At 34.5% G+C, this 27,786-nt stretch overlaps 1 protein-coding gene across 6 annotated transcripts in view; it reads left to right on the top strand.

Moving 5' to 3' along the window:
* The window catches only part of cep43 (centrosomal protein 43), a 31,134-nt gene extending 12,829 nt beyond the window's left edge, over positions 1-18,305 (top strand). For 2 of the 6 annotated variants that reach the window (XM_088932144.1, XM_088932134.1), the window contains 6 exons: positions 5,105-5,313; positions 12,875-12,999; positions 13,516-13,584; positions 15,670-15,706; positions 15,910-16,012; positions 16,990-18,305. In XM_088932144.1, the coding sequence (XP_088788270.1) occupies positions 5,105-5,313; positions 12,875-12,999; positions 13,516-13,584; positions 15,670-15,706; positions 15,910-16,012; positions 16,990-17,064 (618 nt within the window). In that variant the 3' untranslated portion in view covers positions 17,065-18,305. Of the gene's footprint in view, positions 1-5,104; positions 5,314-7,629; positions 7,702-9,239; positions 9,309-9,905; positions 9,972-12,874; positions 13,000-13,515; positions 13,585-15,669; positions 15,707-15,909; positions 16,013-16,989 lie in introns of all 6 variants that reach the window. The other 4 variants (XM_088932096.1, XM_088932116.1, XM_088932106.1 and 1 more) reach the window with 4 other exon arrangements.
* Positions 18,306-27,786: the final 9,481 nt, after the last annotated feature.

Raw genomic sequence — 27,786 nt, 5'->3', positions numbered from 1 at the left:
TAGAATATATATGGAACACAAGGGTTCAATGGCTTGCCCACATTTCTAGCCTATATAAATCATTTCATTTGCTGGTAAGTAACTGATTTGAGGTTTATAACCACCCATTCTTGAACAATCAAAACACAATCACATAACTGTGATTTATGCAAGTAATAATTAAGGTTTATAGTTGTAGGATTTTATTGGACTGAAGTAATTTTTGGGTCAGAAATAAACTTCTAGAGAATGCAGATTATGTTCCATTGGTCATTGCTGTATAAAAGCAGTTTGCAGAGGGTCCCTGGTCCCTGGTCTGTCCCAGATATTAACTCAAGCATTTGTGTAAAACCTTGAAGAGGAAATAACCCAAAGGTTTTTGGGAAAGTCCCCTAAAAGGATGTGTTTCTTTGATCTAACAATTTCTCATTATACGTTGTCATTTCTGTTCTTTAATATTTGCATTCAGGCAGGAAAATATTGAACAGGTGTTTTCTTTCATAGCTGAACTCTTTCTTTGTGGCATCATATTTAAACAAGCTGTGTTCTATTTTTATCTATCATACCAATAGTTATAATTGACTGTAAATGACCTTTTCTATCCAAAGGTTGGGGCTACGTTGCTGCCACATTTGCTTTAATTGGTAATTTCTGGAGCCTTTGTATTATATTTATGGAAACCATTATGTAGTGAAATAAGAAAAATGTACCAGCTTGTCATATAATGAGTTCAAAGTCTTTCACCATGAGTAATAGGAGTTCTGACCTCTTAAGATTTTCAAAGAAAGCCCCTGGGATATAAAATTATTATATATATACTTATATCACACCACAATTATAAAAAAAATATATAAGCAATTATACAAATCTAAATTGTATGTTTTTTCCATTTTTATACCTCTTCTCATCATCTCTGATTAGAATTTACTATTTGCACCTCTAAACACTGGATTGTAGAAAATGCATATATATGTGAAAGCTTTTTGATTTATACATGCAGCATGTACAGTAGTGAAAGAACCTATGCACATCTCATAGTTTCTGATTACCCCAAAAGAGTTTTGGGGAGAATACAAGTAATCATGAACTTACCAATAGTTTGTTTGAAAAATCATAATTCCGTAATGTATGGACTGACAAATCATTACAACAAACAGTTTTGCAGACCATCTTGAAGGTATGGTGCATTGCATTGTTGAGACCATACCACTGTCCTCTCTCATTTGCGTGATCATTATCTGCAAACCTGTGCTATATGTGCAGTGACTGGACAGTTGATAGCATGCATTCAGTTTGATGTGCAATGGACATCCCTCCATGTAAGCTTTTAATACGTCTCATAATGTGTACATCACTTCCAGAAAGTTGTACAACATCATTTTTTAAAAGGAACAGGTAAAGGTTTATTCCACACTGTAAAGAAAAGCCTGCACGTGCTGAAGCAGATATGTACTTAAACTTCTTCAATATTTTTTTTAATAAGATCCAGTATTGATATGCAAAGCTCCATGCTTTGTGGGCCAGAATGCAGCATTTTTCTGAACTTCTGTAAAAATGGGATTTGGCTGAAGACCTTTTCAACTTGTTAAACAACTGATGAGGTCCTTTAGGTTATTAAGAACACAAACCAGAAGAGACTGCAGCCCACAAGGACTTATATAATTTGTACAGCATGTGTCCTGTCAATTGCACATTTCCAAAGTGTTTTAGTTTACTAAGCAAAAATGAATCTTTGATTTTGAGTCAAATAAAATGCAGTGTGGGACATAGCAAAGGAAAAAAAATCTTATTGTGTATAAAATGTTAAAAATATTAAGACATCTACAAAAAGCATTAAAACATATACCGGTTTGGAGTCCTCATCTTCATGATCTATATAATCAAAACCTAAAAGGAACATGTGTTTATTCCTTAAAGATGGTGACATCATCATCCAAGATTATTATATTCCTTCACTGTGTTAAAACTTAGGCTTCATTATAGGTGCATTGCCCTGTTCTTAAACCTTTAATTTTAATTTTAATCTACTTTGTTTTCATTTTGATACACATGCAGTGCTGATTAATAATGTTATTTTTTTATGCGTTCATTGAAAGGATGAAGAGGTTAGTATTCAGTTTTTTATTAGTGGCCCAAAAAGGAAAAAAACATAGTGTGTATTTGAAGCCATATTTTAATGTTAATCAGTTATACACTGTAGAGGTTGTGTCTTTAGAAGGCATGTCCATATGTCTGCAGTGATGCCGTAAGCGCTCTTCATGTTCCAAATTATTTACTCTTTGAGTGTTTCTAGCCTATAATACACCTCTGAATGTTTCCTTTAAGCATCTAGATTGCTGTTGTATGTATGGAACATCACACTTTTGGACAGGGTACTAGAGATGTAAAAACATGTCAGAAGTATGAAACAGTAATTGATATATTATATCCTGCTACTATTTTTCTTTCATTTGATGCATTTCATGTCTGAAAATGGCAGGCTTGTTTCATTTCCTGTATAGGGTCACCCAATTTATTAATTCTGTAGTAAGTTTAAAAGAGCCTTATAGTTTTATTCTCATGCTTAGATACCCAGATATAAAGGATTTGTTAAACAGAGAGAGGAGAAGGCTGGTAAGAAGGTAATTGCATGCTTGAAACAATATATAATGTTATAGTTTTGATTATTGCATTCACCTTTAGCACAAGAGACAGTGTGCAGCCAAAGCTGTAGTTCCATCTCAAATTATATCTAAAAATTAGATATAATATTTTAATATTATTGATATAAGATATAATATGTTGTGCATTTTTAATATTTTAAAATTATTTTTCTATGTAGAATGTCAAATGCTTTTCCTGAGAAAAACTGAATTTAATAGAAGGAAATTGATTCTTGTTTATTTCTGTTTCTGTTCGTTTTGATTCTGTTGCCAGTCATACCTTTTATTTAGTTTTTAAATTCAGAATCTTTTAAAGTGACTTTGATTAACTTATTGTGTATGTTGTTTATAGGCAGCTTGTAAGAACATTGTGTTGTCTACTGTCATGGTTACAAGAAACGTCAGTCTTTCTGATGCATATCTAATAGATGCTTAAAGACCTCATTTAGGTGAGGAGAAAATGGCATACCTTCAGCACTCGGTATCTGTGGCAAGATCTGCCACAGTGGTACGATTTAAAGAAGTCTTGTACATGAGCTGTACTTAGGTCACATGTTGGTTGTAGCAGTGATTTAAAATTAGAATTATAAAAGTTATGTTGGGAAATGTGAATAAAATCTGAACAAGCCAATTAAAAAAACACTTTTTCTTACAAGTACTTTTATTTTCCTTTTTTCTGCTATGCCACTGCTCTGTGCTAATGGTTTATGAACTATCGATAACTAACTCTTAATGAAAACAGTGCCCTAAACTTCACCACAATTATCGCAGCAGACGTCCATGCAATGATTTTTATTAAATAAAATGGTGGCATATGTAATAATATGTGATGTTTGTTAACTAGCCTTGCAAAAAAATTGTACAATGAAGAATGCATTGTTGTTAACCATCTGTAGTGGTTTCCCTTTGAAATTAAACTTTTAACATTGTGGATATTTATCTTGGGGTGTTATTTCAATCTAGGCTTCAAGCAGTAGCCGCAAATGGCAGTTTTCTGTTTGATGTTTAAGCTTATCTGTGTGTTACTGGGTAAACAAAGATGTGATTTCACTAACAAGTGAAACAAGAACACATTTCATTTTTAAGCATAACATAAAAAAAAACCATAACATAAAAGAAGACCAAATTAAGCAAATTGGCCAAATTTGTCTTTATTTCGGCAGTTTTGTCTTGCAAGAGCTGAAAGGCTTTTGCTACATGACTTAGTAGCTCTCTTAATACAACTTTACATGTAAAGAAATATCGAACATTGTCGGTCATATATTTGACCTTTCTACATTTTTGTGCTGTTCAATTTTTGTTTTTATTTGGAACACGTGATACAGATGAATTTGTATGTCCTTTTTTCTTTACGATTTTAAAATAACATTTTTGAGATATTTGTGTCTACCAAATTTGAAATCTACATGCTCTACAACCAGAATCTTTCATGATTTCACAAACTGCAAGCGAGTGAGTCAACACTTACTGGAGGGCAGAAATATCTGCCTTTGATGTCACTTCCAGGACCCCATCTAGTCACAACATTTCTTGCTTCCCCGAATGTTGAGAGTCCCCTGGCTGATTTACCCTTACAGCAGACAGCGCCTTTGACAATCCCAGTCAGAGCTGTCTGATGACATGACCCAAATTCGAAATGGCTATGTTTGAGAGTTCTATAGTGCACTCTCACTGACAGCCTTTTCCTCATCGAGCTATTTGGTAGCCTAAACACTTTGTTCAATCCCTAAATTAGATTGTAACCAAACCAAAGTGAATGAATGGGGTATATTTAAACCTAGGAAGTCATTAAGTTACACAACTGAGTTCTTCTTTTGTAGTACATTGCTGTCTTAACAAACAAGCATCCTTTAAACCTGCTCAGTACAATCCCAGGTAGGTGGCCACCAAGAAAAAGTGCTAAATGGTCTTGCTCTAGAATTTTACGATTGCATTGGCTAAGAGATGCTGTCTTACTTGTGGATGTCTTTAATGTAAATTTGCAGTTTCATTGTACTGACAGCTTTAAGGATGTAACTCGCTAGTGAGCATTCCATATTTGCAATGGAAAACTGAGGACGTGGGCATGGGAGATGCTTGGAAAGATGTTCATGTACATGGGTGTTGCACTTAGGTCACACAATATGAGGCGTTTGTAAAGGATTTCTCTTTTTCTACACAATCGCTGTATGAACCCTTATAGCATGTACTATTTTTAAATATGTCATGTGAAAATGTGCATTTTTGATCATCTCCCATTAAATCCAGATTTGGCTAAGTATTAATACATTACATCCGTGGCATACTGTAGCTGTCGGTACCATGAAAAAAAGGGCAATTAAATGTCTCTAATCCTTGTTTTTTTTCCATAAAGATTTTTGGGTCTTGGTTTAAGCGACTCAGTAGTACAAGGTGCTGGAATGGATGGGATATCTGTCCTGATGTATGCTGTTGGGCATGTGGTTGATTGTTGAAGCCTAATCATTGTTTTAACTGTTCTTAAGATGATGGAAGCCAGCCATAGTGATACAAGCTTGCCATCTTTGAAGAGTAAAAGCAGCGTCCACACATCGGCCAGAGAATCAAAGCAAGGCGAGAACAGCAAAGGAACGTCTCTGATGAAGAAAGAAAGAGATTTGGATATAGATGAAGAGGATGAAGGTGATTCTTTCTTTGATGATCCACTTCCCAGACCTCAGAAAACATACGGCTGGTAAGAAGCTAGGTTCCTTTTCTCCTGGCTAAAAAAGAGACCTCTTACATGTAGAAGCACATTTCTCTGAACAGTGTGTTGTGTGCAATGTGTTGTCAAATTAAAAAAATATTTTTGTTGAGGAACTATTGTGTTGGTTATCTGGTCTACAGCATACAGTATTTAACTTTAACAGTGATAATTGGAAATGCTCTTTTTGCATCCATTAGCACATACCTTTCATTGTGCTTTAAATTCTCAGCATTTTTCATTATCCGATGATCTTGCTCTTCTTGGAATATTAATAGCAAGCTACTGGTCCATTTCTGCAATGATATGTGAATAGTTGCTGTTGCTATTGCAGCTAATTCACTTCATTTAATTTCTTATACTGGGTTTCCACCCTGATCAAAATGTGTACATTTGCAACCCAATTCCTTCTGCTTCATTAGTACCTTAAAAAAGAGCAATGCTAAAATAATGGCTGGAAACAGCTCTGTAGCTGCTGATAACCAAGATCAAAACAATCCCATCTGTGTCTTATGAATTCTTTTTTATTGCTTATGTTTCTCAGCATCATGGCATTTTGGAGCATTGTATTACATGAAGTGATTTTGTTTCCTTGAACTCTTAAAGCTTTTTTACAGAATACATTATGCTGTTAATAAATTAAGCATTCATGTACTTTGCTGTGCATATGTTTTCAACGCTTTCAACACAATATTTTAACTTTCTTCATATCTCTATATGTTCCAAGATCAAATTAATGTAATCTGCTGATGTAAACGCATTGCATAATGGAACACTTATACGTGAGAAATTATATGATAATTGAATTAGAACAGAAAATTGGTTTTGACTGGTTTTAATTACCCTTGGAATAGTTTTTCTTGTCTTTTTTACTAATTTTCATAGAGTCCTTTATATTCGAAGGTTTCCTTGCATATACAGTTCAATTTTAATAATGATTACTTACATTTATGTGGATATTTCCATCCACAAATATCCCAGGATATAGGAGTGGACCCGCCCTCACTGAGGTAGAGAACTCAACTGTGAGATGCACACTGCACAGCAGATCAGAAGTAAAATGAAAGATCTTGCTTCACCAACTCCATTTAGGGGGAACTTCAAGTGTATCAAAATTTGCTTGTTCACAGTGAAATATCACCAGGACATTGGAGTCAGCATCCCTACTCATATGAGCAGGGTAGTGGGATCATTAGTGACAAAGTAGTTTGAAGCCTCCCTGGTATATTGTCTTACCCAAGGGATGGCACCAATGTTTGTGGTCACCGTACTGGGGTATTGGCTTAAAATTATCTTCCAGATGTTAGAGTCATAATGTTATTATCTCAGAAGACTCAATGCTGACCCAGAACAAGCTGTTGAATAGAAATGAAACCACAACAGGATATGACTGATGCTTGTCAGGATTCGTCTTTCCTTCATCTTGACTTACTGGTGCATGCAGTAGAAAAGCAGCCCACAATCATAATCTCACCTTTATGCTTCACAGTTACAACAGTGTTATTTTTTTTTTTGAGAGCTGTTCTTGTGTATTAATAAAAGTTCATGGTAGACCAAAAAAAGAACTCTGTATGATGAACGAAATGCAATTTGTGCCTCACTGATTCATAGTCCCTTGAACTGTTCTTGATGGAAATATGACAGATTTGCCACGTCAAATTCACATCTCTGTGGTTAATTTTTTTCACCTTCTCAGTGGTTCTCCCTACTGTAGTAGAAACTGGAACACTGAACCTTTAAGATTATATTCCTTAATCCATCACCAACCTTGTACTGCTGGCCATCAATACCTAATCTAAGTTATTTCCCTTCAACAAAGATATGTAAGTGCTGCAACCATTAATTATACAATATGGGCTTCAAAGTTTGAGATTTTAAGTTTTGATGTTGAAAATCTATGCACAGCTTCGTATTAGTATGTGTATATATCATTCCTACAAAGGCAAGCTGAGTTTGTGTTGTATATTGCTTGCGTTTTTAATGCCAGTTATATATGTCTTAGAAAATTGCCAGCACAATGTCCTGCACATAATCTTGCTTTGCACATACTGTTTTTTTTAAAGTAAAGTATAATTTTGTCATAAGATAATTTAAACAATGTACTTTACCTATAATGAAGAGCAGAAAATCAGCAAAAAATATGGTGAAATTTAATGAAATTGTGTAAAACCTTTTTAAAAGTGTATAATTACGTCAGATATAGTCCACTGTTTATATTGTTTTTTAAATATGTATGTTATGGAAAGTACAGGAAGCTTATTATTGTTTCTTTTTTCTTTCATTATCATTGCTGCATTTTGGAATTAGTCTTTCCATGGCAGATAAAAGTGTTTCAGGGACAAGTGTCCCTGAAAACAAGATGAGCATTAGTCCCAAAGAGTAAGTATGTTGGCCTTGTTTTGCGTAATGCACAGGTAAATTTGCATGTTGCTGCTAAGCAGTTAATGTTAGATGCTTGCAAAACCTACAATTAAATGCACTGATGTTCTTACAATTAGCTCCTTGACTCAAGAAGTAGGAAGAAGGAGCCTATTTTAATAATTCTATAATGAAGATGATCTCTTCATAGCCCAAATGAAGGGCACAATTGCTGACACAATCATGTTGGCCAGAAAGGAACAAAACTGCAATATAAATCAGTATAAATCAATTTATTTATATAAAAGCAGTTGTACTCTTATAAAAAAATCATACTTTAAAAGAATTGCGCACTTCAACAAATGAAGGGAAATTATACCTTTAGAAGTAGTTGGAGTTCAATGTTAAAATGTATGATTGAAGCCTATTTGTAGAAGAAAAATATCAGCAATTAACAGAAGATGAATTCTGATAACATTTAAGATTGAGAAAGTCTTTTTCTCCATTTTAGAAATGTACCCGAGTACTAATGACACCTACTTTCTAAATTGCCAGCTTCCTTTAATTCAGTATCAAATATACCTATAATAATAATCAGTAACAATTTCACAGAACGAAATGAACCTCACAAATATTGGATGGGGCCAATTATATTATTTTTCACTTAGTTTTATGAACAGTTATGTAATTGTGTACTAATTGTGGTTAGTACACATTTCTTTGTATATCTTCATTTTTACATTTGTAAAATTGAAAGTGTAGTTATTTTTTCCAAAGCCGTGCTATAGAACTTTGAACTCTGTTGATATAGAACCTTTATTATTATAAATATTTTTATTTTATTTTTTATATTTTCTACACTGTTCTAACAAAATCCCCCCAAATATTTGTGTTGTTTTTGGTAATATATATTGAATACAAAAGTTGAGAACATTGATTATTCAGTCTTTGGATCAATTAACTTAATTAGGAATAATTTTACATGTATTTGTGGAAGTCCTGATGTGTACGTCATTAGATATACATCAGTGGACTAGAGAAGCCCAGCTTGATTTTTCCTAGAAAATACTGAAAGGACTTGATTCCTATGTTTTGGTTAAGTATGGGCAAGGCAAGACTTGCTTTACATTTTTCAGTTTTATAAGGTAATAAATGGAGTGTATTGTAATTTTCACTTTAAGATGGAAATGTAAGATTAAAAGCTAAGTGTAAATCCAAACCACTTCTTTATTTGATACCTACATAGTTTTTTGATTTATGTGACATGGCTACCTTCTTAATATCAAGATTTCAAAAAAATACAAATGGTTTTATTATGTAACCAGCTTGTTGATATAAACAGGATTCTAGATGCTGATAACTCTGATGACTGTTTTGATTATGGAGATCAAGGACAAAGGACATTGAGGTTTCTTGTGGTTTCTAGAAACACTGCCACTATTTTCTCATTAAACTAATATGCTTTGGTTGTCCTCTTTTAGTTTCGGTTACATTGTGGTACTTACATACGTTGTTCTTTCTGCTTCCATTCTCTTTTTTGTCTTCTTTTACCATAAAAGAATAAACTGGCCACAAAAGGACAAAAGTATTTCATTTTCGCAAATGAAGAAGAACAGTAGCCTGAATGAGTAAGTGCATGCAGTGTCTTTTTAAACCAAACACATAGTATTTAAATTGTGTACTGTACACTTCAGAGCATAGTCATTCTTAGATCATTTCTTGAAGTCTTTTAGACAAATAATAAAAGCACTAATATTAGTCATTCCATGTGTTCCAGTATTCTGGTGGAAGATGTAGCAACCACTTAGGAGTAAATTGAAAAAATCTAAGGAAGTTTGCAAGGCATAGATAGATGGCCCTTTCATTTTCTGTGCCTCCAATGTTCTCTGTCCTGCAAAGGTTCCATAGGAAGTCACGGAACATGGCTTTGATTGGTTTGACACAAATTGGCTATTATAATACAATTTGGATTATGGGGAACTGGTTTAGCCCCATAAATTACAAAAAATCTTATTTTAAAATTCTTATTTAAAAGAAAGAATTTAGATTTAAGCAGAAATTTGAAAGAGTAAATAGTTTATTTTTAGAACTTATTTCTTGTTTAAGGCCTGAGGCTTTTTTTGGTTCTTTCTGCTTGCCTTGTGTCCTTTACCAATTTGCTGTGCTTTTTTCTCTATGCAAATTCTGCTTCTCAACTCTTACCCTCTACATGTCTTTGTGGTCAGCCTCTCTGCTATAAACAGTGACACTGATGAAGATGCAGAGGATCGTTTTGCAGAAAATGATAACAGGTACAGCCTAGATGGGAGGTGAGACTTAGGGGATCAGTTGTTTTTCTTTAATAAGCTAGAGTGTAATCACAGGTACTAAAACTTGTGAAAAACTGTAAGGTGTTGATTGTTTTTAAACCATAAAAAACTTGCACCCTTACTGTCAAATCAGATGTATCTATCTCATGCTTAATGTATACTCTTTTGCAAAATATTAAATATATATCATGAAAAAAAGCCCCCAGCTCACTATCAACCTAAGGATTGTCTAGACCCTTATTGTAGGAAAACTTCCTTGCTAATACTACCATATAAAGACTGTGAGTCCCTGAGTCCAGGCCTTCTACAGTCTAAAGCTACTCTCACTCATCTCCTAAAATATAGATCTACCTCATTGCAACGGACACATAGCAGCTAAAAGAGGTATTACTGTTTTTTATGTAACAAAAGGACAGGACCCCTGGCACTTTAAAACTGTTGCCACATTGTGAGAGCGTTTTCTCTAAATCAATTAGTGCATCCCAGAAATTGATGTTTTGCCAATCAAGCTTCCCCACCAAATTTACTGTAGCATGGAGACTGGTCTTTTGATTGCAGCCAAGTCAGCAGTGCAATCATTTGGCGAAGAATCAAGTGGTAAAGGCCTTAAGCACTGAGCTTGAAGAGTTGCAAGAAGCTGCAGTGCAGCACAGTAAAGGTTTTAAAAAAGTTTGAATCTTTTTACAGAGAAGTCCTTTTGCCAAGACCAAATGGGTCTAACAAAAACAAAACTTTTCTCCTGTTATGCTCTCAATATGATCATTCTCCAAAGGTTTTTATAATCTTAGTACAGCCATAGTTAATCTGTTGTATCACCATAAATGTCATGTTAGGAAAGAGTCTATTACATATGTTTATAGAAGCTTTTGTTCTGTGCTACATTACCTTTGCTTACTGCCCTGTCTTTCTCACACCTGAAGAAGGCTCCACGACCAAAACGTTGTGTTTTCTCTCTTCTCTTTTCAGCATGGAATAAACCTATTACTTATTCCTTTGCAGACTACGCATGCTGATGCAGCTACCCACCTGAACTAATATAATAGTCTTTTTGACAATGCCAATCCCTACCTTCCAGTTGCTCTAAAATGTGATTTACTCTTTATGTAGACATTTCATACAACAGTACAGTCTGTTCTCTTCCTCAGCACGTACATACAGTAAAACACAGAAGAAACCCTACAGGCTGTTTCTAGACTAGTAATGTGACTAGAAGTGCAACTTGGTTCCCCCCACTGAGACAGCAGGGCCAAGCTGCCTACTTCCTTGCTAAAGGCGTTGCCTTCAGTAGGAGTCTGTACTGTAGAAACCTGAAAAAACATTGAGCTTGTTGCTTCCTCCAGAAGAGCAAATGCATTGTTTGGGAATTCATCTGGTTCATCACATTCAGATTCCTCCAGTAACCCTACAAATCAGATAAGGAATAAGTAAAGGTTTATTCCATGCTGAAAAGAGAAGAAAAGAAACACCTTTTCTTCTCAACGTTGTGTTTCTCTTCAGACGTTTTCTGATGCAGCTACCTACTTGATGCTTTTTGTTGCAGGGGTCATTCATTTCTTGTGCTCATTTTTTTTTGTTTTACCCAAAGCAAAGCCCAATATAGAAGCCAATTGCTAAACAGTTATATAAGTGTTTAAGTACTCTCCTGTTGCAGCAGTCTGGGAAGTCACTGCCTTCTCCTTTTCAAAAAGCTGTGGAATGGTTTGCTAGTAGGGTGATTTGCTGATCTATACTCTAGGAGAGCAGTCATCTTGTCCAAAACAATAGATTTCAAATTATTTCAATTATTAATTGCCGAAAAGGTAGGGAGATAAGGCTTGTTTTTTCTAGGCTATCTCCACCGTGTACAAACTAGGTTCAAAATATAATACATACAAAAAGATAAAAAGAGACATGGTGACGTTGGTGGTTTTCTGGTTTTGTGATCCGTGGTCTTTTACTCTCTTTAGAATTCATCCAAGCTATTTCTGCTCTGACTTGCACATGCAGTGTTGACAAAAACGTTAGCCCTTGCTTTTATTGATCATACACAGCATCTGCTTTCCAGCAAGAAAAAATTCTAATAGTATAGTTGTTTATATACTATAAAAAACATAAACAATACATTAACACATTTATTATCTTTGAGTCAAATGTTATAAAATATCAGGCAAGCTTAAAACCAAATGCTTTTGAATACATCATTGCAGTGTATACCAAAAAGCATATTTTTGTCTCATTAATTCAGATTTTAGTTAGAAAATGTAGTAGGATAAAATTATCATATAAAGAAAAATGATAATTGTGTAGTACTATATTATTATGTGAAGGGAAAACTACAATTTATACAAACTTCAACTACAACACTTTTAAAGATCCCCTAAGAGATTAGAATTACAGGAGATGTTGACTGAATTGGAAATTAAAAAAAAATCATACAACAGTTGCTTGTTGTGTGCATTAAACCTGTTTAAAAACAATGCTGGACATTAAAATAAAATGTGTTAAGGTGTGTGTTCACAGTTGATAAACATCATGGTATGGGAAGGTCTAGTGGTTTCATTTTTCCCCCTTAATATGGTAAATTGCCACTCTTGATCTCTCAGTGGGCTTCCAGTTTAGAGTGTTCACATACAATGTTGTTCGTTGGACTGTTTTGTCAGTTAACTCTTTGGAAGGGTCTGACATGCAAATGTATTGTCTGTTTTGTTTCTTTCCAGTCTTATTTTTGCAACTCCATCATAAGAATGCTTCATGCCTTGAAATGATTCCGCTAATTAGGTTTTCATTTTAATAAATGCAGACTTCAAGGTATTTAGGGCTGGGTCAAATGTCTACATTCGAGCTATTTCAACTCTGAGTGCTTTGTGAGTTTCCGCTTTATGATTTATTTGACATTTTGTTCCTAGGAGAACTGACTCTGCTAAACCACTTGGAAGCCTCACCTCTTTGTCAGATGCACCTCCGCTAAAGACAAGTTTAGGATCCACAGATGGGGAAGCACCATTAAAGCAAACTTCAGAAAACAGGAATGGTAAGTGTAGCAGTAAGAATAGAGAATAGGACTGGTACGTTAGCTAGTTGTAATGGTAAGAATAGAAAGACTGTTACTTTAGCACAATGTAATGGTAGGAATAGGGGGACTGATACTTTATCAGGGTGACAGAGGAGAACACACAAGGTAAAAAGATAACTTCTAGTTATCTTTTAGTTCTAGACTAGTCAAGCTCCTGTTAGTGTCCCAAGAAGGCATCAGGGATTGTGAAGCAGAACTGATTTTTAAAAAAATATCCATAGTTTTGTCTTCAGTATCTCAGAACTTATTTTGTTTTACTGCTTTCCCCCGAAAGTGTATGACTGGTGTTTTGCGTTTTAACAGTTTATATCATTTATTTTTAGTTGTTAAGATTTTTTTTTTATCAGGACTTTGGATAGACCTGTTTCACTAGTGGGATGGCATGATACCACCATTGTGTATAAAATTTGTTGTGAAAGGGGTAAAAGGGGGTTTAAGTTATTAGAATTTGTTTCTTCTTTTTATTTTTCATAGGTAATGAAAAAGACAGAGGATTGAAAGACTTGACAAGAACAAATGACAAAATAAGTTCCCTTGGTTTAGGTAAGTTGCATTTTTTACTTTTCTATAAGAAACACTACCCCTCATGTAAGGTTGTGAGTCATGTTCTTTAGAATTTTGTTTTTAACATTCCGCAAAGAATTGGGGGTAATTCCTTTCAGCAGAGTCTGCTCAGATGCGGACTTCAGAGAAGGTGCATTAGGGGTGCTCATGAGCGCCCTTGTGAAACACAAATTTACCAACGGGATGCCCTAAACTGTTGTAGACGTGAGCGAGAATGCGCTTATGAAGGCCGCAAGACCACAAGTGTGCATAACGGGACACGGCCCAACATTTTACAGGACCACAATTTGCAAACTAGAATGCAGTAAAGCAAAGAATCGCCACGGGATATTCATTTTATAAGGGAATGGAGTATTTAGTGTTTGTTCTGTATTTCACATTTTATGATGTGGTTTTCAGTAGCAGTATATTCATAGATCATATCATATCAACTTTTTGTGACCTCGTGATTGTGAATAAATTCGCTTGGCTGTAAATTCAGGGCTGATGATTGAAGACATGAAATGTAAGCCACAAGACTCCATGACTATTTGCTCTAGTGCTCTTGTGCAAGATAAGAATATATAAAAAAGTGAAAAGACTAAACATGCAACAGAAGTAACACACAGCATTTTTACTATAGCACAACTACATTTTTTATTACAGTGCAAACAAACAAACTCAATTAATTGCTATACCTTGCGTGCCAGCTTAAGTATCCTCAGCTCCAGTCCTGGCTCTTGAAAGACAGGCGAGTCTCTGTGTAAACCAGAGGTGAGTCTGGGTCTAACCTGACATATAATGGCACAACTGACAAGAGATAAGGACAACATTGTGGATCCACAATAGATAATATACAAAACACACCTAATACACAATGTGAATATTGATATTAATTATAACAGTAATGGGTGGGGATATACAAAAATGTTAAATGTTCCTTCTTTTTATATCTTCTAATAATGAAAATGATGAAAGAAGCAAATGGAGAGATTATGAGAGACTTCATCATAGGGTGTACAACAGCCTTTTATCACAATGATCAGTTTTAACAACAGTACATACAGTAAATCCAGTAAATAATTATTTTGTACTTTGCATATATAATATACTGATAAATATTCAGATCTGTGTATTGTCACCAGTTTGTCACAGACTTAACAGTGGATGTTAGCATATTTGCTGCCTTTCCACTTTCTATGAATACAAAGTATCTGTGTGGTTTTACAAGTGGTGTCATCGTATTCGCTGTGGTTGTATTTGATGTCTGGTTTTACAAGGCCCTGCTCATCGGTTTCATCAGCTTCACCATTAGCTACAGATTCAAGTTCCTCTCTCGTGTTATATACTTTGGACTATTATTATGTTACAACAGTGCAGTGCCCATCTTGGGGTATATATATTGTAGAAATGATTTTAAACATCAATACCTCCTATGTCACTGTATGAAGAATGTTTCTGTACTTCCAACTATAATACAAGAATATGTAAGGCAGCTTTGCATAACTACATTCTGACAAAATAATGTTCAGATATGCTTTGTTTTAATGTATGAGATGTATTTTCTAATTATTGGAAGTGTTGTGAATAATTTTATATTAAATTAAACTAAATTATATACATCTTAAATTTCCCTCCTGAGCTGAATAAAGTATTTTTAATTGAATTGAATATTTACATTTTTCCCAATTATCTTCTGTCTTTAGATTCTTAAACTTCTGTATTGCAGTTCTTATGACAGTGTATTGTGCAGCCAGCCAACCACTGTCAATCGGTTCAACTCAGTTTTAGTCTTGTATAGCACCCTTCACAACAAGTTATCATAGAGCACATTACAGTTATTTACACAGTTTATGTACAACACAATAAATCAAAATGAAATTTGTGTAACGGGGTGTAATGATGTAATGGGATGTATCATAAGTGTAATAGTGTAACCATCAGGCATAGAATAGAGAAAAACATAAAAATTCCATAAGAAAATAAATCTCTGGATGTTCAAAGCTCGATATTTGCCTGTCCTCCGGGCATATATAGTGATGTTAATATCTGATGTTCTTTACTACATTATTTTTCTGTTCACAGGATATGAAGATGAAGAATATGATGATGATTTTAACAGGTATACGGTATACCTGCTACAATACCTGTTTTTAAATCTTTATTTCAATTTGGAAAACATAGCATATTCTGTCTTAATTATCTCTCTGTGTGGTATACTCTGCTATTTACAGTGGAATACGAATATGCTTGATCTCTAAGTACAATTATAGGATAAAAATATTATTCCTTGTAACTAGACCTGTTCTTTGCATTTTCAAATAGCACCAGTCATCAGTCAGATAAAACAAAAAGTGAGGTAAGCATTGGAGAAGAGATCGAAGAGGAGGTCTCCATCGAAGGAGCAGATTTCAGTACCACTGACAAGGTATTATTGATTGTATTAAAATTCACTGCAACACATTAACGTTTAACACTATTCTTCACTTGTAAAAACTATACCATTCTACCTTCACTAACAGGTGATTAATTCAGCAGAATGATTTATTCATATTGCAGTTTTAATATGTAAGGTTATATTAAATTGTCTGCATTATTCAGGCATGTTTTTAAATCATTGCAATGTTAGGAAAGTGTTGACAATTTTTAGGGAAATAAATGAAAAGGAACACACGCTCCCCTTTACAAATACTGAATTAATGGGAAGTTCATATAAAGTCAGCGCAATTTACCACAATAGAGGTGTACTATTATTATATTAACAGGGGAACTTGGTTGCAAGTATACTGGAAGAGATTTCACATGAGAAGGATTAAAAAAACAGATAAGATTCCTCTTGGGCTATGTATAATTTTAATTATTCTGCTATTTAACTTAAGTTTCTGACATCTGAGGAATTACAAATAGCTGTTCTGAAAAAGCTTTTATATCCTATATGAAAAGTACAGAATACCTATATAATTGTGTGGTTCAGAGTTTTATTTGGACAAAGTTAAAAAAAACTTCTTGGTAGAAGTTTAGATACTAATGAAAGAAACCATTGATCAGAATTTCATGTTGGAGAAATTCATAAGGCATTAATATTGTTGAATAAGTTTGTGATCCAGAAAGCACTGTTTTTATTAAAGATGCACATTTAAATGAAAACTTTTACATATTAAAATGCATAGTACAAAAAACTGAAGCTGGTCACAGGCATACCATCAAGGGTGTTTATGTTCAGTGTAGATGTAACCTTACCTGTTGTTCGTACTCGGATCAGACTTTTCTAGCGATGGCTATATAGAAAGTCATAATTATACCCAGACAGAATTATCTGTATTATCTCTGGGCCTTGATTTGTGTCTTTCTGTCATTTAGTTTGGGATAGTTTCTATCTACAATGTTGTTTCTTATCTCTTGTAGCTTGAAGACCTAACTCTGGATCACAGCATTTCACAGTTCAGTGACTCTGCAGACTACATGGAGGAAGTAGAATAAATGGAATATAAGTGTGTATCTGAAGAAAGGCCTGAAACACACCTGGTTGAAGGCAGTCTTTTTTGAGTAAATTATGGAGTTCTTAGATGTCGGTGAACTGGATTTTACTACAATTTTCATTTTTAGGAAATAAGATGCTTTTCAGAAAAAAAGTTATGTCTGTGTTTGGGTGCACTCCAGAAACCATGCCAAGAAAGAAAAGACTTGTGAACCCTTTACGAATGTTGTGCATTGTCTGGATAGTGAAACTAGATCACAGCAGAATCTACTACTGTGTTGTTAAACGAACAGTTTTGAACTGTAGCAGCAAAGAGATTAGTCAATACAAAGCTGGTGCAACTATCTAAGGTGTAGTACTGTACTGTGACTGTTGACAAAAATAATGCATTATCTTTGAAGCAAAAACAGATGTCTGTGACAAAGGTTTTGATAACTGCTAAGAATTTATGTATGGTACACTTCTTTAAATGGTACAAGGTTTATAAAGCTACTCAGGGGTAGAGAAATGTACCACATACAAATCCAAAATTATGACATTTTGTGTACTGTTGTTTGTACCACACGGCCATATAAATATTTTGATGCACCCATGCATAAAAATCATCTTGAGAAAGATATCCACATTTAGGATGTCTCTTATGGCTTAAGAGATGTTTAGTACTTTAACCATTAAAATTGGGTTGAGAAAAAATAGTGTAATTATGCTATATTAAATACCTGCTACCACATACTTGCTAGTGTGTTCCATAAATGTATTTATTAAACCCAAAGTGGGTTTGAAAACTGTGAGTTAATTCTCCTATCTTTTTATTTTTTGAAATATAGTTGTTGCCTAGATTTTGGTTTAGTAATGTCATGGAACTCATTGTCAAGTTTGTGAGATTTATTTTAAGTTGATTTAACTTTAAAATGCATACCTTCTGCACAAGACTTTGGTGATTTGATCATTTGAAACGGTATGACCTTAAGACACTAATTTGCTATACATCATAAGGAGTTTGTAAAAAGTATTTTTAAGGGGACATTTTGTGTAAATATAAAATTGTATCCCCCTCTTGTCTGGTATGGTCCTCTTGGAACAACAATTGCAAAGGCCTTTGGGAAATAATTTGTTATAAAAAAAAGGACAGGAAGTGAAACGTGAAAATTGATGTATTGAACTCACAGGTAATCTTTAGTGCACAAGAAATCTTTTTAATTGCTGTTAAATTGATAGTCAATGTATTAAAAAATAAATTATCACAACACCTGTCTAATTCGTTAAGGACAAAACTGTGGTATGGTATATCTTATTTCACTTTACTTTGACTCTTAGCTATGAGGGAAAAACTCATATACTATATAACTCATCTGTATATAATTGTAAAAAATCTTACAGATTTGTGACTGGACAGTAGAAAATAAATTAAGTGTACCTGAATTTAAAATATCAAAAAAGGTTCCGACAGTGCAGCATCTGAACAGAGTATTTAACTGGACAGGGTTTCAGAGTTTGTTTACCTTTTGGCTTCATCTATCAATCATAGCAAAATAAAGTTAGTAGAATAGGGTTTTTAATACTAGCAACATTTGTTGTCTTGTTCTTTTCAGTCTTTGTTACCATAGTAGTAGTAATAAGAAAGGTTACAAACGATAGATCAGTTCAGACCATTTAGATTTTTGGTTGCCAGTAGCTAATTGATCTTATCAAGTAACACGTCTGAGTCGCTCATACTAGACTTCCCCAAACCTTTTTGTAAACAAATGACACTTGTTCTCAGTATTCAGTGCACTTTTACATAGTTTCCAGTTCTCATCACATTGTATTTCACAGCTGATCAGAAAGAAATCCGTCAAACCAAAAGTAACAAAGGAGGATAAGTTCTTTTATCCCTGGCATGTTTCTGGTCTTTTTTTAATATGGTGGTCAAAAGTTTGCCCAGTTAAATTCAAATGTGGATAGCGTTTTTGTCCTAGTGTTCTTCTGACATGCTGCTGTTCACACATATATACCAATATGGCTGCACAATTGCCGCTTTGTTCTCACATTACAGACTGTTGGCAAGCATTACACTGACTTCATCATCATAATATTATGCCTGATCACGGCAGCTTCGCAACACAAGAATGTGTGCTTCTGGAACTAATCTAAATTTTTATGACTACCTTTTTTCAAATACATTATTAATTTTAAAAATTGTTCATTGTTCATTTATGGGAAAAGCATCCACTTACTCTTAAAGCTTGATTTATTTTTCCACATGTTTTTTGTTTACTTCTGTTTTTATGTGTTAAAATTGAAACTTTTTAGCCACACAACTTCCACCTTTTAAAATGGAGTTTAAATATATCTAGTATAATAGAGCATTTCAAAAGTTTTTTCAATCCATTTTAATGTTAATCTCCCTAGTGGACCTTACAATTTTCACTAGGAATTAAGAATGTCGGCATAGGTTTTCAAGTGGAACTAAATTCATTCGCTGTATCACAGCACTGCCCTACTTTGGGTAATTAGTGAAAAGGTACATGTATCACTAGACATTATCATGCTGTGTAATTCCTTTTTTTTTGTGACAACATAAAGTATTTGTATAGATACCTTTAGTGAAACCAGAAAATAGGTTATGCCATTAAATTTAAATGATTATACCACATTAAAACAGGTAGAATCCTTAATGTAACAGGAAAGGAAAAAAGCAAAGCACATTTTTCATCTTGCATGGTGACCCTGATTTGGAAATACAGTGTGACCAAATTTACTGAACAAATGTGGCTTCAGGTTTAATGATGACTAGAATAGATATATAAAAGCTAAAATATAGTTTCCAATTGATCTGACAGCAGTTTTTATATTGACTTTATTGCAGTCACAAAATAAACAGTTTTATTGGGTATTTATATGAATATTTCAGTTTATTTACTACAGTATAGTAGAAAGACCAAAATTATTATTTGTGTTCTTCATTTTTGTTTCTTTTCCAAAGAAAAAAGGTTATTTTTTATGTTTATAATGTCTTTGAAGTGTATGTTTTTACATGGCTACAGTTACAGGTTAGCAAAATGCATGGCTGTATACAGTAAATGTAAGTCGGTTTAGTTAAATGAGTCAAATTAAATAAGAAAAATCAGTTGCGTTCAAGCTGTGTGTGTAGAATTGTTCATAACTGGACAAAACACTGCAAGACAATTAGCATTACTGTAGGCTTTGTCATGTACAGAAAAGTTAAAATTCCCAACTTTGTTTTAATTGAAAATAGATGTTGTGACTATTTATAAAACAGACACCAGAAGTAGAAGATACAAATGGATATGAAAGTACAGGCTTATTCAAGCAAAAAGAGAAATGGGGAAATGCAGTGTAGAGTGCTTTAAAGAGAGGTTGAGTATTTCCGCTGTACCAAGTCTCAAAGCATTATAGGTTAAGCACCAGTATTTACAGGTTTCTGTGTGCTATAGCCATACTATTGAATACATTCACATTTTATGAGTATGGACTCAGGATATTAATTGTTTGCAATTGACATTTCATTTGATGAATGTTTTCATTTCTTCATTTCATTTCTTCAACATAACATTTTTACCATATCTGTACTGGAGTCCTGTTGTTTCTTCTTATGTTATTTTTTTATTTTATCAGTTTCCTCAAAAACACTTCTCAAATTTGTCTGAGGAATGTTTCATAGAGCAGAAATGAAGGGTTGCACAATATGTTGAACTTGGTCACATCTGGAGGGCTTCCTCAATTCCTCAGATTAAGGACAAGAGGGGTCTTTTTGATAGATTTTAAATAATATAGTAAAAAAATAAACAGCTGATGGAATGGATTAGACAAGCAAATTGTAATTCAGAAAGAGTCGGAGAAGACTCAGCTATTTGTGCAGGTGAAATATTAAGATCCCGGAAGAGCATCAATTCAGCTTTGTCATCAGCTGTTGTATGCTCGAGGGAGAAAACAAAAGCAATAAGGGACAAAAAATGACGACATCTTATTGTGTTTGAAAATGACAGCAAAATAAAACAGCTGCAGACAACACTGGATCTTTCATCATTGTTTTGAGTCAATAGCAAATGCTTGTGGAGCTGCAATGTGCATGTGAAAAAATGTTCATTCGATCTTCTGAATATTTGTGCAGCACTAGTTTGTTGATTTTCAATTGCATTAGCAGCATAAGTTTAGCCAAGATTTTACCACATTTTATTGGATAATTTCTCTCGCTTAAACTGCACATTAAAATGCTGTTCTTCTTAAAAAAATAGTCTGGTGATTATTTGGAACAGATGTGTGTGCTGTACTCAAATAACTCACCTCTAAATTGATCCAAATTATTTGTTTTTGCTTTCTTGTAAATGCTTTTTTTTTCCATTTTAATGTGGTGTTATACAATATCCCTTATTTCAAAAATAGATCATTAAGAAAAGATAAATGCCCAGTTTTGCCAATGAAGTCTGGATATTTATCCAGGGTGTAAATCAGGACTAATTATAGGAATAATACAACACTTTTCTTCCATGCATGTATCATAAACATAATGATACATTCAAATTTAATTAAATCTTTAAAAGTACATCTCAAAAAGAGTGCACAGTATGTTGTGAATTCTCAGGAGCTTATCTGTGCTCTTTTTGAACACTGTTAGTTCTTGTTTTCATCCCCTGCACATATCATTGGCATCCTGTTAGGTAAAACAGGAAGAATAATTGGGCTGTAAACATGCATTTAATTTAAGGTCTACACAATCTAACAAGGTGAGCCAAAAAAATGCTTGTGACATATAAATCTGATATATATTGTGTATATGTAAAAGGAAGGTATGAGACTGGACTGTCATGAATTTATACTAAAGAGCATTAAAACACAACAAATGTTAATGTATCCAATTCTCTTTTGCTACATTTTTAATGTTTCTCAGTGTATAAGCAAGTACATTGTCACTAAAGAAAATTATAATAGTGTTAGAGCTGAATGGAAAACTGTTACTGCATATCAAAAGATATTAGAGAACAAAAATCTAAAATGGGTATTGAAAATGACTCATAAAAGACTCCATTTGTTTATCCATTTCAGTCTCAGAATTCAAGCTTTTAAGTTAGTGTAGGTCAGGATGCTTTTGAGTCTATAGATTAGATCTCGAGGTGGAAACAACAGGTTTTCTAAATGAATGAAAACCACAGAAATCTGTGGGAGTTCAATTTACCTATTTTACAGTAAAAACGTGTCCTGTGTGACTAAGAGCACTGATAGTGGGGAGGGGGATAGTATTTCAGTTGTAGAGCAGCAAAATCTAAAAATCAGGACTGACATTTCATAATCATTGGTATTTTTGCATTTATTTTCCTCACTTGCAACAATGGGATTTAAATCATTTATTAACGCACAGAGCTTATTGAAAGTCAAACGTAAGTAAATTATAAGTAAAAGAAAAAGATCTACATCTTTTTCAGAAAGAATTGAAACTTGCTTATGATCCAATATGTCCCTTAGGTAATTCAGATAAAACTAGCCCTTTCATATTTTGTCACTTCTGCTGAGAAAAGCCTGTTAAATCTGAAGGAGACCTCAGACATCGTTATATAGTCAGGCCCTCTTTTGCCCTGTCAAAACTAGTCACTGGATATTTCTGAAATTCTGTCCAGACGTACTAAGGTACCAGTGCAACATTGTAGGAAAAAATACTAAGCAAAATCCAGTCCTACTGACAAATTTGTGTTCACATAAAACACAGGAATTTAACTGGACTGAATTTAAGACTTGTCCAAATGCTGCATTATATCTAAGGTCTTTTAAAAGCATACATTTCTATTTGAAATAAATTTGTTTTTTTGCTTCCCTATATTATAATTGTCATAATTCCTTAACTTTGCTCTCAATGGAAAGCACCCTGTAAGAAACTGACTAAAACCAAATCTTTCTGTTATAACACATTGAGTAGGTTGTATTGATGTATTTTACAGCGATAAGGCATTTGAAGTATGAAATGTGTACTGGCATTTAAAAAGTAGGACAGTGAAACACATTGCTCATTTATGGGACACAATTACAATGAGACTTCTTTACATTCATAAAACTCTAATTTTTTACTCACAATAATGTTCAGCCCACAATTTTCTTTTCTTTAAGGTAAGTACAGCTGTAATGTCCGTTGAAAATTTGACTTTTTTCCATATACAGTACCTGTAATATGTAAAATTATATTTATATACAATATCTAAATGCTGTACATATAAATAATCTTAAATGTATATTTATTGATGTGAAAATGATTGTTGAGACATTGTATTTTTGTGATAAGAGTGAGACCTGATCTAATACAATACATTTTGTCACAAAACCCACATGATAAATCATTCTACCGAAAACTATCCTTTCTGCAAAACTGTTCTTACCTGACCTTGTTTGTTATTTTACCATTGTTTTGTAATCGCACATGTCCATTTGAAATAGATCCATCCAACCATTTTATAACTAATACAGGATCACAGGGGGAGCTGGAGCAATGGGTGAAGGGTAGGGTACACCAAGGTCCCTTGCAGGGCAGACACACACTCACACCAGGGCCAGTTTGGTCAGAAGCCAGTTCACCTACCAGTATGTCTTTGGACTGCAACTAAAAGAAACAATAGGAATCTATTAAAATAACCATGAATCCCTCCTCTGCGTTCAGCCTTGCAGTTTCTCTCTCTGCCTCTGTGATGATCACGCCCCACTGTAAGGAAATAGGCAGTAAAAATTGCCACTGTCAGAGAGCCTGTAAAGATGTCTCCAGCCCGTCATTCCCCACACGGCTGACACAGAACCAGGAGTGTCCGTTACAATACGAGAACAAGACTGTGTTGAGATGCAGATGCTGCGTAGTGGGTATAGCAAGGGCTGACAGCAAGGAGAGGCTCTCTTACTAGATCGATTCGTCTCACAATCCTAGTTTGTTGCACCACAAATTTACGATTATGATTATTATTAATAATAATAGTAATAATAATACACTTACAATGTGACCATTGCATAATCATTATCTAGTCATTAATGAGAGAGTTGGGCATAAGTATGATTTAACCTGCTGAATGCCAATCCTGGCAAAAATCAAGACAGAGAAATATAGAATAACCAATAAGTCAATCAAGATAACATCTCTGTGACATTAGAATGTTGGAGGCTGGACATCATGTGGACATCAGCAGTGGAGTAAAGTCTTTTTTAGTGACGAATCAAGGTTTTGCGTAAACCACCCTGACAGACGTCAGCGAGTGTGGCACAGACATGCAGGATGATATACTCGTTCATTGTTTTCTACAACAGACCAATCAAGGGGATGAAGTATGATACTCAAGGCAGGAGTGTCTACTCACTACAGATCTCTGCTTGTAGTGATTGATGTCAACCTGCCTTCATGGTGCTGCATTGATCTAGTCGTCACTTGCTGTCTCTCCTGTGGGACATGACAACATTCCAGTGGGTCAACCCACATCTTCATCTTGCTTGCTGCAATCACGCAAGGGACAACCTGTCACATTGGAATGCCTTTGAATGTTTAATAGTAATTTCTTATACTTATATAGCACTTTTCTGGACACTCCACTCAAAGCGCTTTATACTGTAGGTAATGGGGACTCTCTTCCACCACCACCTGGATGATGCGATGGCAGCCATAGTGCACCAGGATACACACCACACATCAACTCTCAGTGGGAAGGAGAACAGAGTGATGGGGATTATTAGGAGGCCATGATCGGTAAAGGCCAATGGGAAATTTGGCCAGGACACCGGGGTAACACCCCTATTCTTTAAGAGGAATGCCCTGGGATTTTTAATGACCACTGAGAGTTGGAACCCTCATTTTTCATCTCTTCTGAAGGATGACTCCTACAGACTGTGGGGTGAGCAGCCCCTGCTGGCCCCACTAACCTCTTCCAGGTGCAACCTTAGCTTTTCCAGGAGGTCTCCCATCCCTGTGCTGGCCAGGCTCATACCTGCTGACCTTCAGGGGGTTGCCAATTGTGAGTTGCAGGGTGATATAGCTGCTGGCTTTTAGGATAATGTGGGTTCATTTGCGGCATCTAGGGCTCTGGAACCAGTGAACAGGTACATATGTATGTAGCTGTATGAGAGTTATAGAACAAAATCCCTCAGGACAGTAACTGCAACCTGATTTAAAGTATTCATTACCAGCAAGCAACAATAAAAGTGTACAGCTTGTATGACTTCCGGTCACGGCCACACACGTAACTAGCTGTCATTAAAAAATCGAGGATATTAATGCTGGTAGGCTAGGGTACTTAAAAAGTGAAACTAAATCTGTACTAGACTACTGTTCCTGAGAAAAAACAGTCTTGATGTCTTCATAAATGTAACATGACATGAATGTCATTTGACATACAGCAATTATTCAAACATTATTTTCATTATTTTCATATTGTTTCTTTAAAAAGTGTTTGCAATGACTGTCACCTCACTTCAACTGCAATGAATGCTGTCCAGTTTTGCTTTGCCATTCCATTGTTTCTAAGGCTGCTTCTAAAGTGGTCAGTTTCCTATTAAGATTTTTAACAATATTCCAAATTTCATTCAATCATGAATGAAACATTCACAATCAGTTTGTTGAGTCTCTTATTTTGAATCTGCAAAATCTGTAGACTGTTCACTTGCCTCCCAAGTTTTTAAGAACCCCATTTGAGAAAAATATCTTCCTATGCTGCATTGTTCACAGTGTCCTGCAGGTAAACTTATACAGAGCACCATTTATCTCAAAATAAAAAGACCTGATTTCTCTGTAATATCCTCTTTAGACCCAGCCTTGTGCAACGTGATGTGATAATGAACAAGATAAAAGCATTCTGCAGAACTGAAATTCTAAAAAGGTATGACCTAGTTATTGCCAGGTCATATATTTTATACATTGAGTCTTTATTCTATACAACAATAAATTACCAAGGTACCATTATTTAACCATTTCACTTAAATTGATCCATAATAGATATAAATACCTGTCAACTAAATTCCACTGACTAAAGCTTGGATTCTATTTTAGAAAATATTTCTTCATTATTTTTTTTTTTATTTGGTGAGCGTATTTAATTGAACAGAAATACCAAAATGGCAGGGCAAAAACATTTGTGGTTTTGTTGAAACAATGTGTTCCCAACATAATGGGGTGGGGTTGTCAATTCTGAAAAAAGTACAAAAGATACAGGTTCACGTTCTACAACAGTACCAACTCAGATGTACGCCAGATAAACAAAAATTACCACAAAAACCACAAAAGGTGTTAGATTGGCCAGATATCTGAAAAGTGTGAAACGCACAGACCACTTGTCTTACCAGGTTGTGCAAAACCGTGCTATTCGCGTGGCAGGTTTTCAGAGATGAAGCCCTCACCCCGACCCCTGTGATGTCATTTCACCAAAAACCACACCAGTGCTCGAGAACACTAACTATCACTATCACAGCTTTTCTTGACCCATGTACTTTCTGTAACATGGCACTGATGGGGGTTTTTTTCCCAGGTATGGGCCTCCGATCTTCAACCACTGTCAACATTAACCAAATTTGAGTTCACTATTTTAAAAACATTTTATAGATAAGATTTAACCACTGCATTTCTTATTTGTATAATGAGCTGCAGTCTGCGTGTTACCAGAAGCCACGTTAGGGCACCTACTTACAGATAAGTGCTTCAGACACTGGATCTGTTCAATTCAGATTTTTTTTTTAGTAATCATTAACAATAGTATTCTATAAAACATCTACATAAAAATACTGTATATACTGTACACAGTGTAAAATGGAAGGAACATAATTCTTAGACATTTCCCCTGGATATTTGTATTTTGTGTCTGCTGATGAATCCACAGTGCATTCAAAATCAAACCCACCCCCCTGCAGTTATCAGGGTAAATGAAACCTTAAAACTATGATGTTGCTTCTTCTACAGTACATGTCTATGAGACTCCTGAAATTGTGCTCAGTTAGATGTCAAGCTATTTTTTTTTCAAATGGTACTCAGAAAAATAGATGATATGGCAATTTGAATATTTCCAACCACATAATGTGCATTGGTGCGTTCTTTAAAAAAAAAGCCACGTGCTGTTACATCAGCTTTTAATGTGCAAAACAGAAGCTTTAATTTTGTCTTTTACTTTTCACATTTTTTTTCACTATGAATGAAAGTCATACATTGTCAGCTATGTTCATGTCAAATTGTAAACTTCAGAATACCAATTATAATATTTTCCTGCCAATGTAAGTAACTATGTCCTGTTAGAACTCCCAATTATTGTCTTGGAGCAACCTTTAGCTTTTCCATTTTTACTAAACATTTTTAAATTAAATTTTTTTAAAACATTTTTTAAAGCATTTTTTAAACAAAACAATTTAAAGTCTTTACAAAACATACCATAGTTTTGTTAGACATCATGATCTAGTGTTTAGACCTTGATTCTAGTATTTCAAGAACTAAGTTATTATAAAGTTATCAATGACACCCAGTGCTTTATGTCACTAAAAATAAGTGTGAATTAACACTCTGTACCTTTCCTTCAGAAAGGTATAGTATTAAGCCAAAAAGCAAGTAATGTTTCTGCAATTATCCCTCACGGGATCAATAAAGTATCTATCTAAATTCACCACATTTCTGTGTGTAAGAGGGGTTGTGATTCTAAGACTGAAAGAGATCTAGACCCCAGATATAGGACTGAAAAAAAAGGAAACAGCCCCATAAACAATTTGGTGTAAGAATATTCCCCCCTCCC

Source organism: Atractosteus spatula, chromosome 2 (assembly GCF_055471065.1).
Source record: "Atractosteus spatula isolate fAtrSpa1 chromosome 2, fAtrSpa1.hap1, whole genome shotgun sequence".
Classification (NCBI taxonomy): Eukaryota; Metazoa; Chordata; class Actinopteri; order Semionotiformes; family Lepisosteidae; genus Atractosteus; species Atractosteus spatula.
This window is presented reverse-complemented; position numbering and strand designations above follow the sequence as displayed.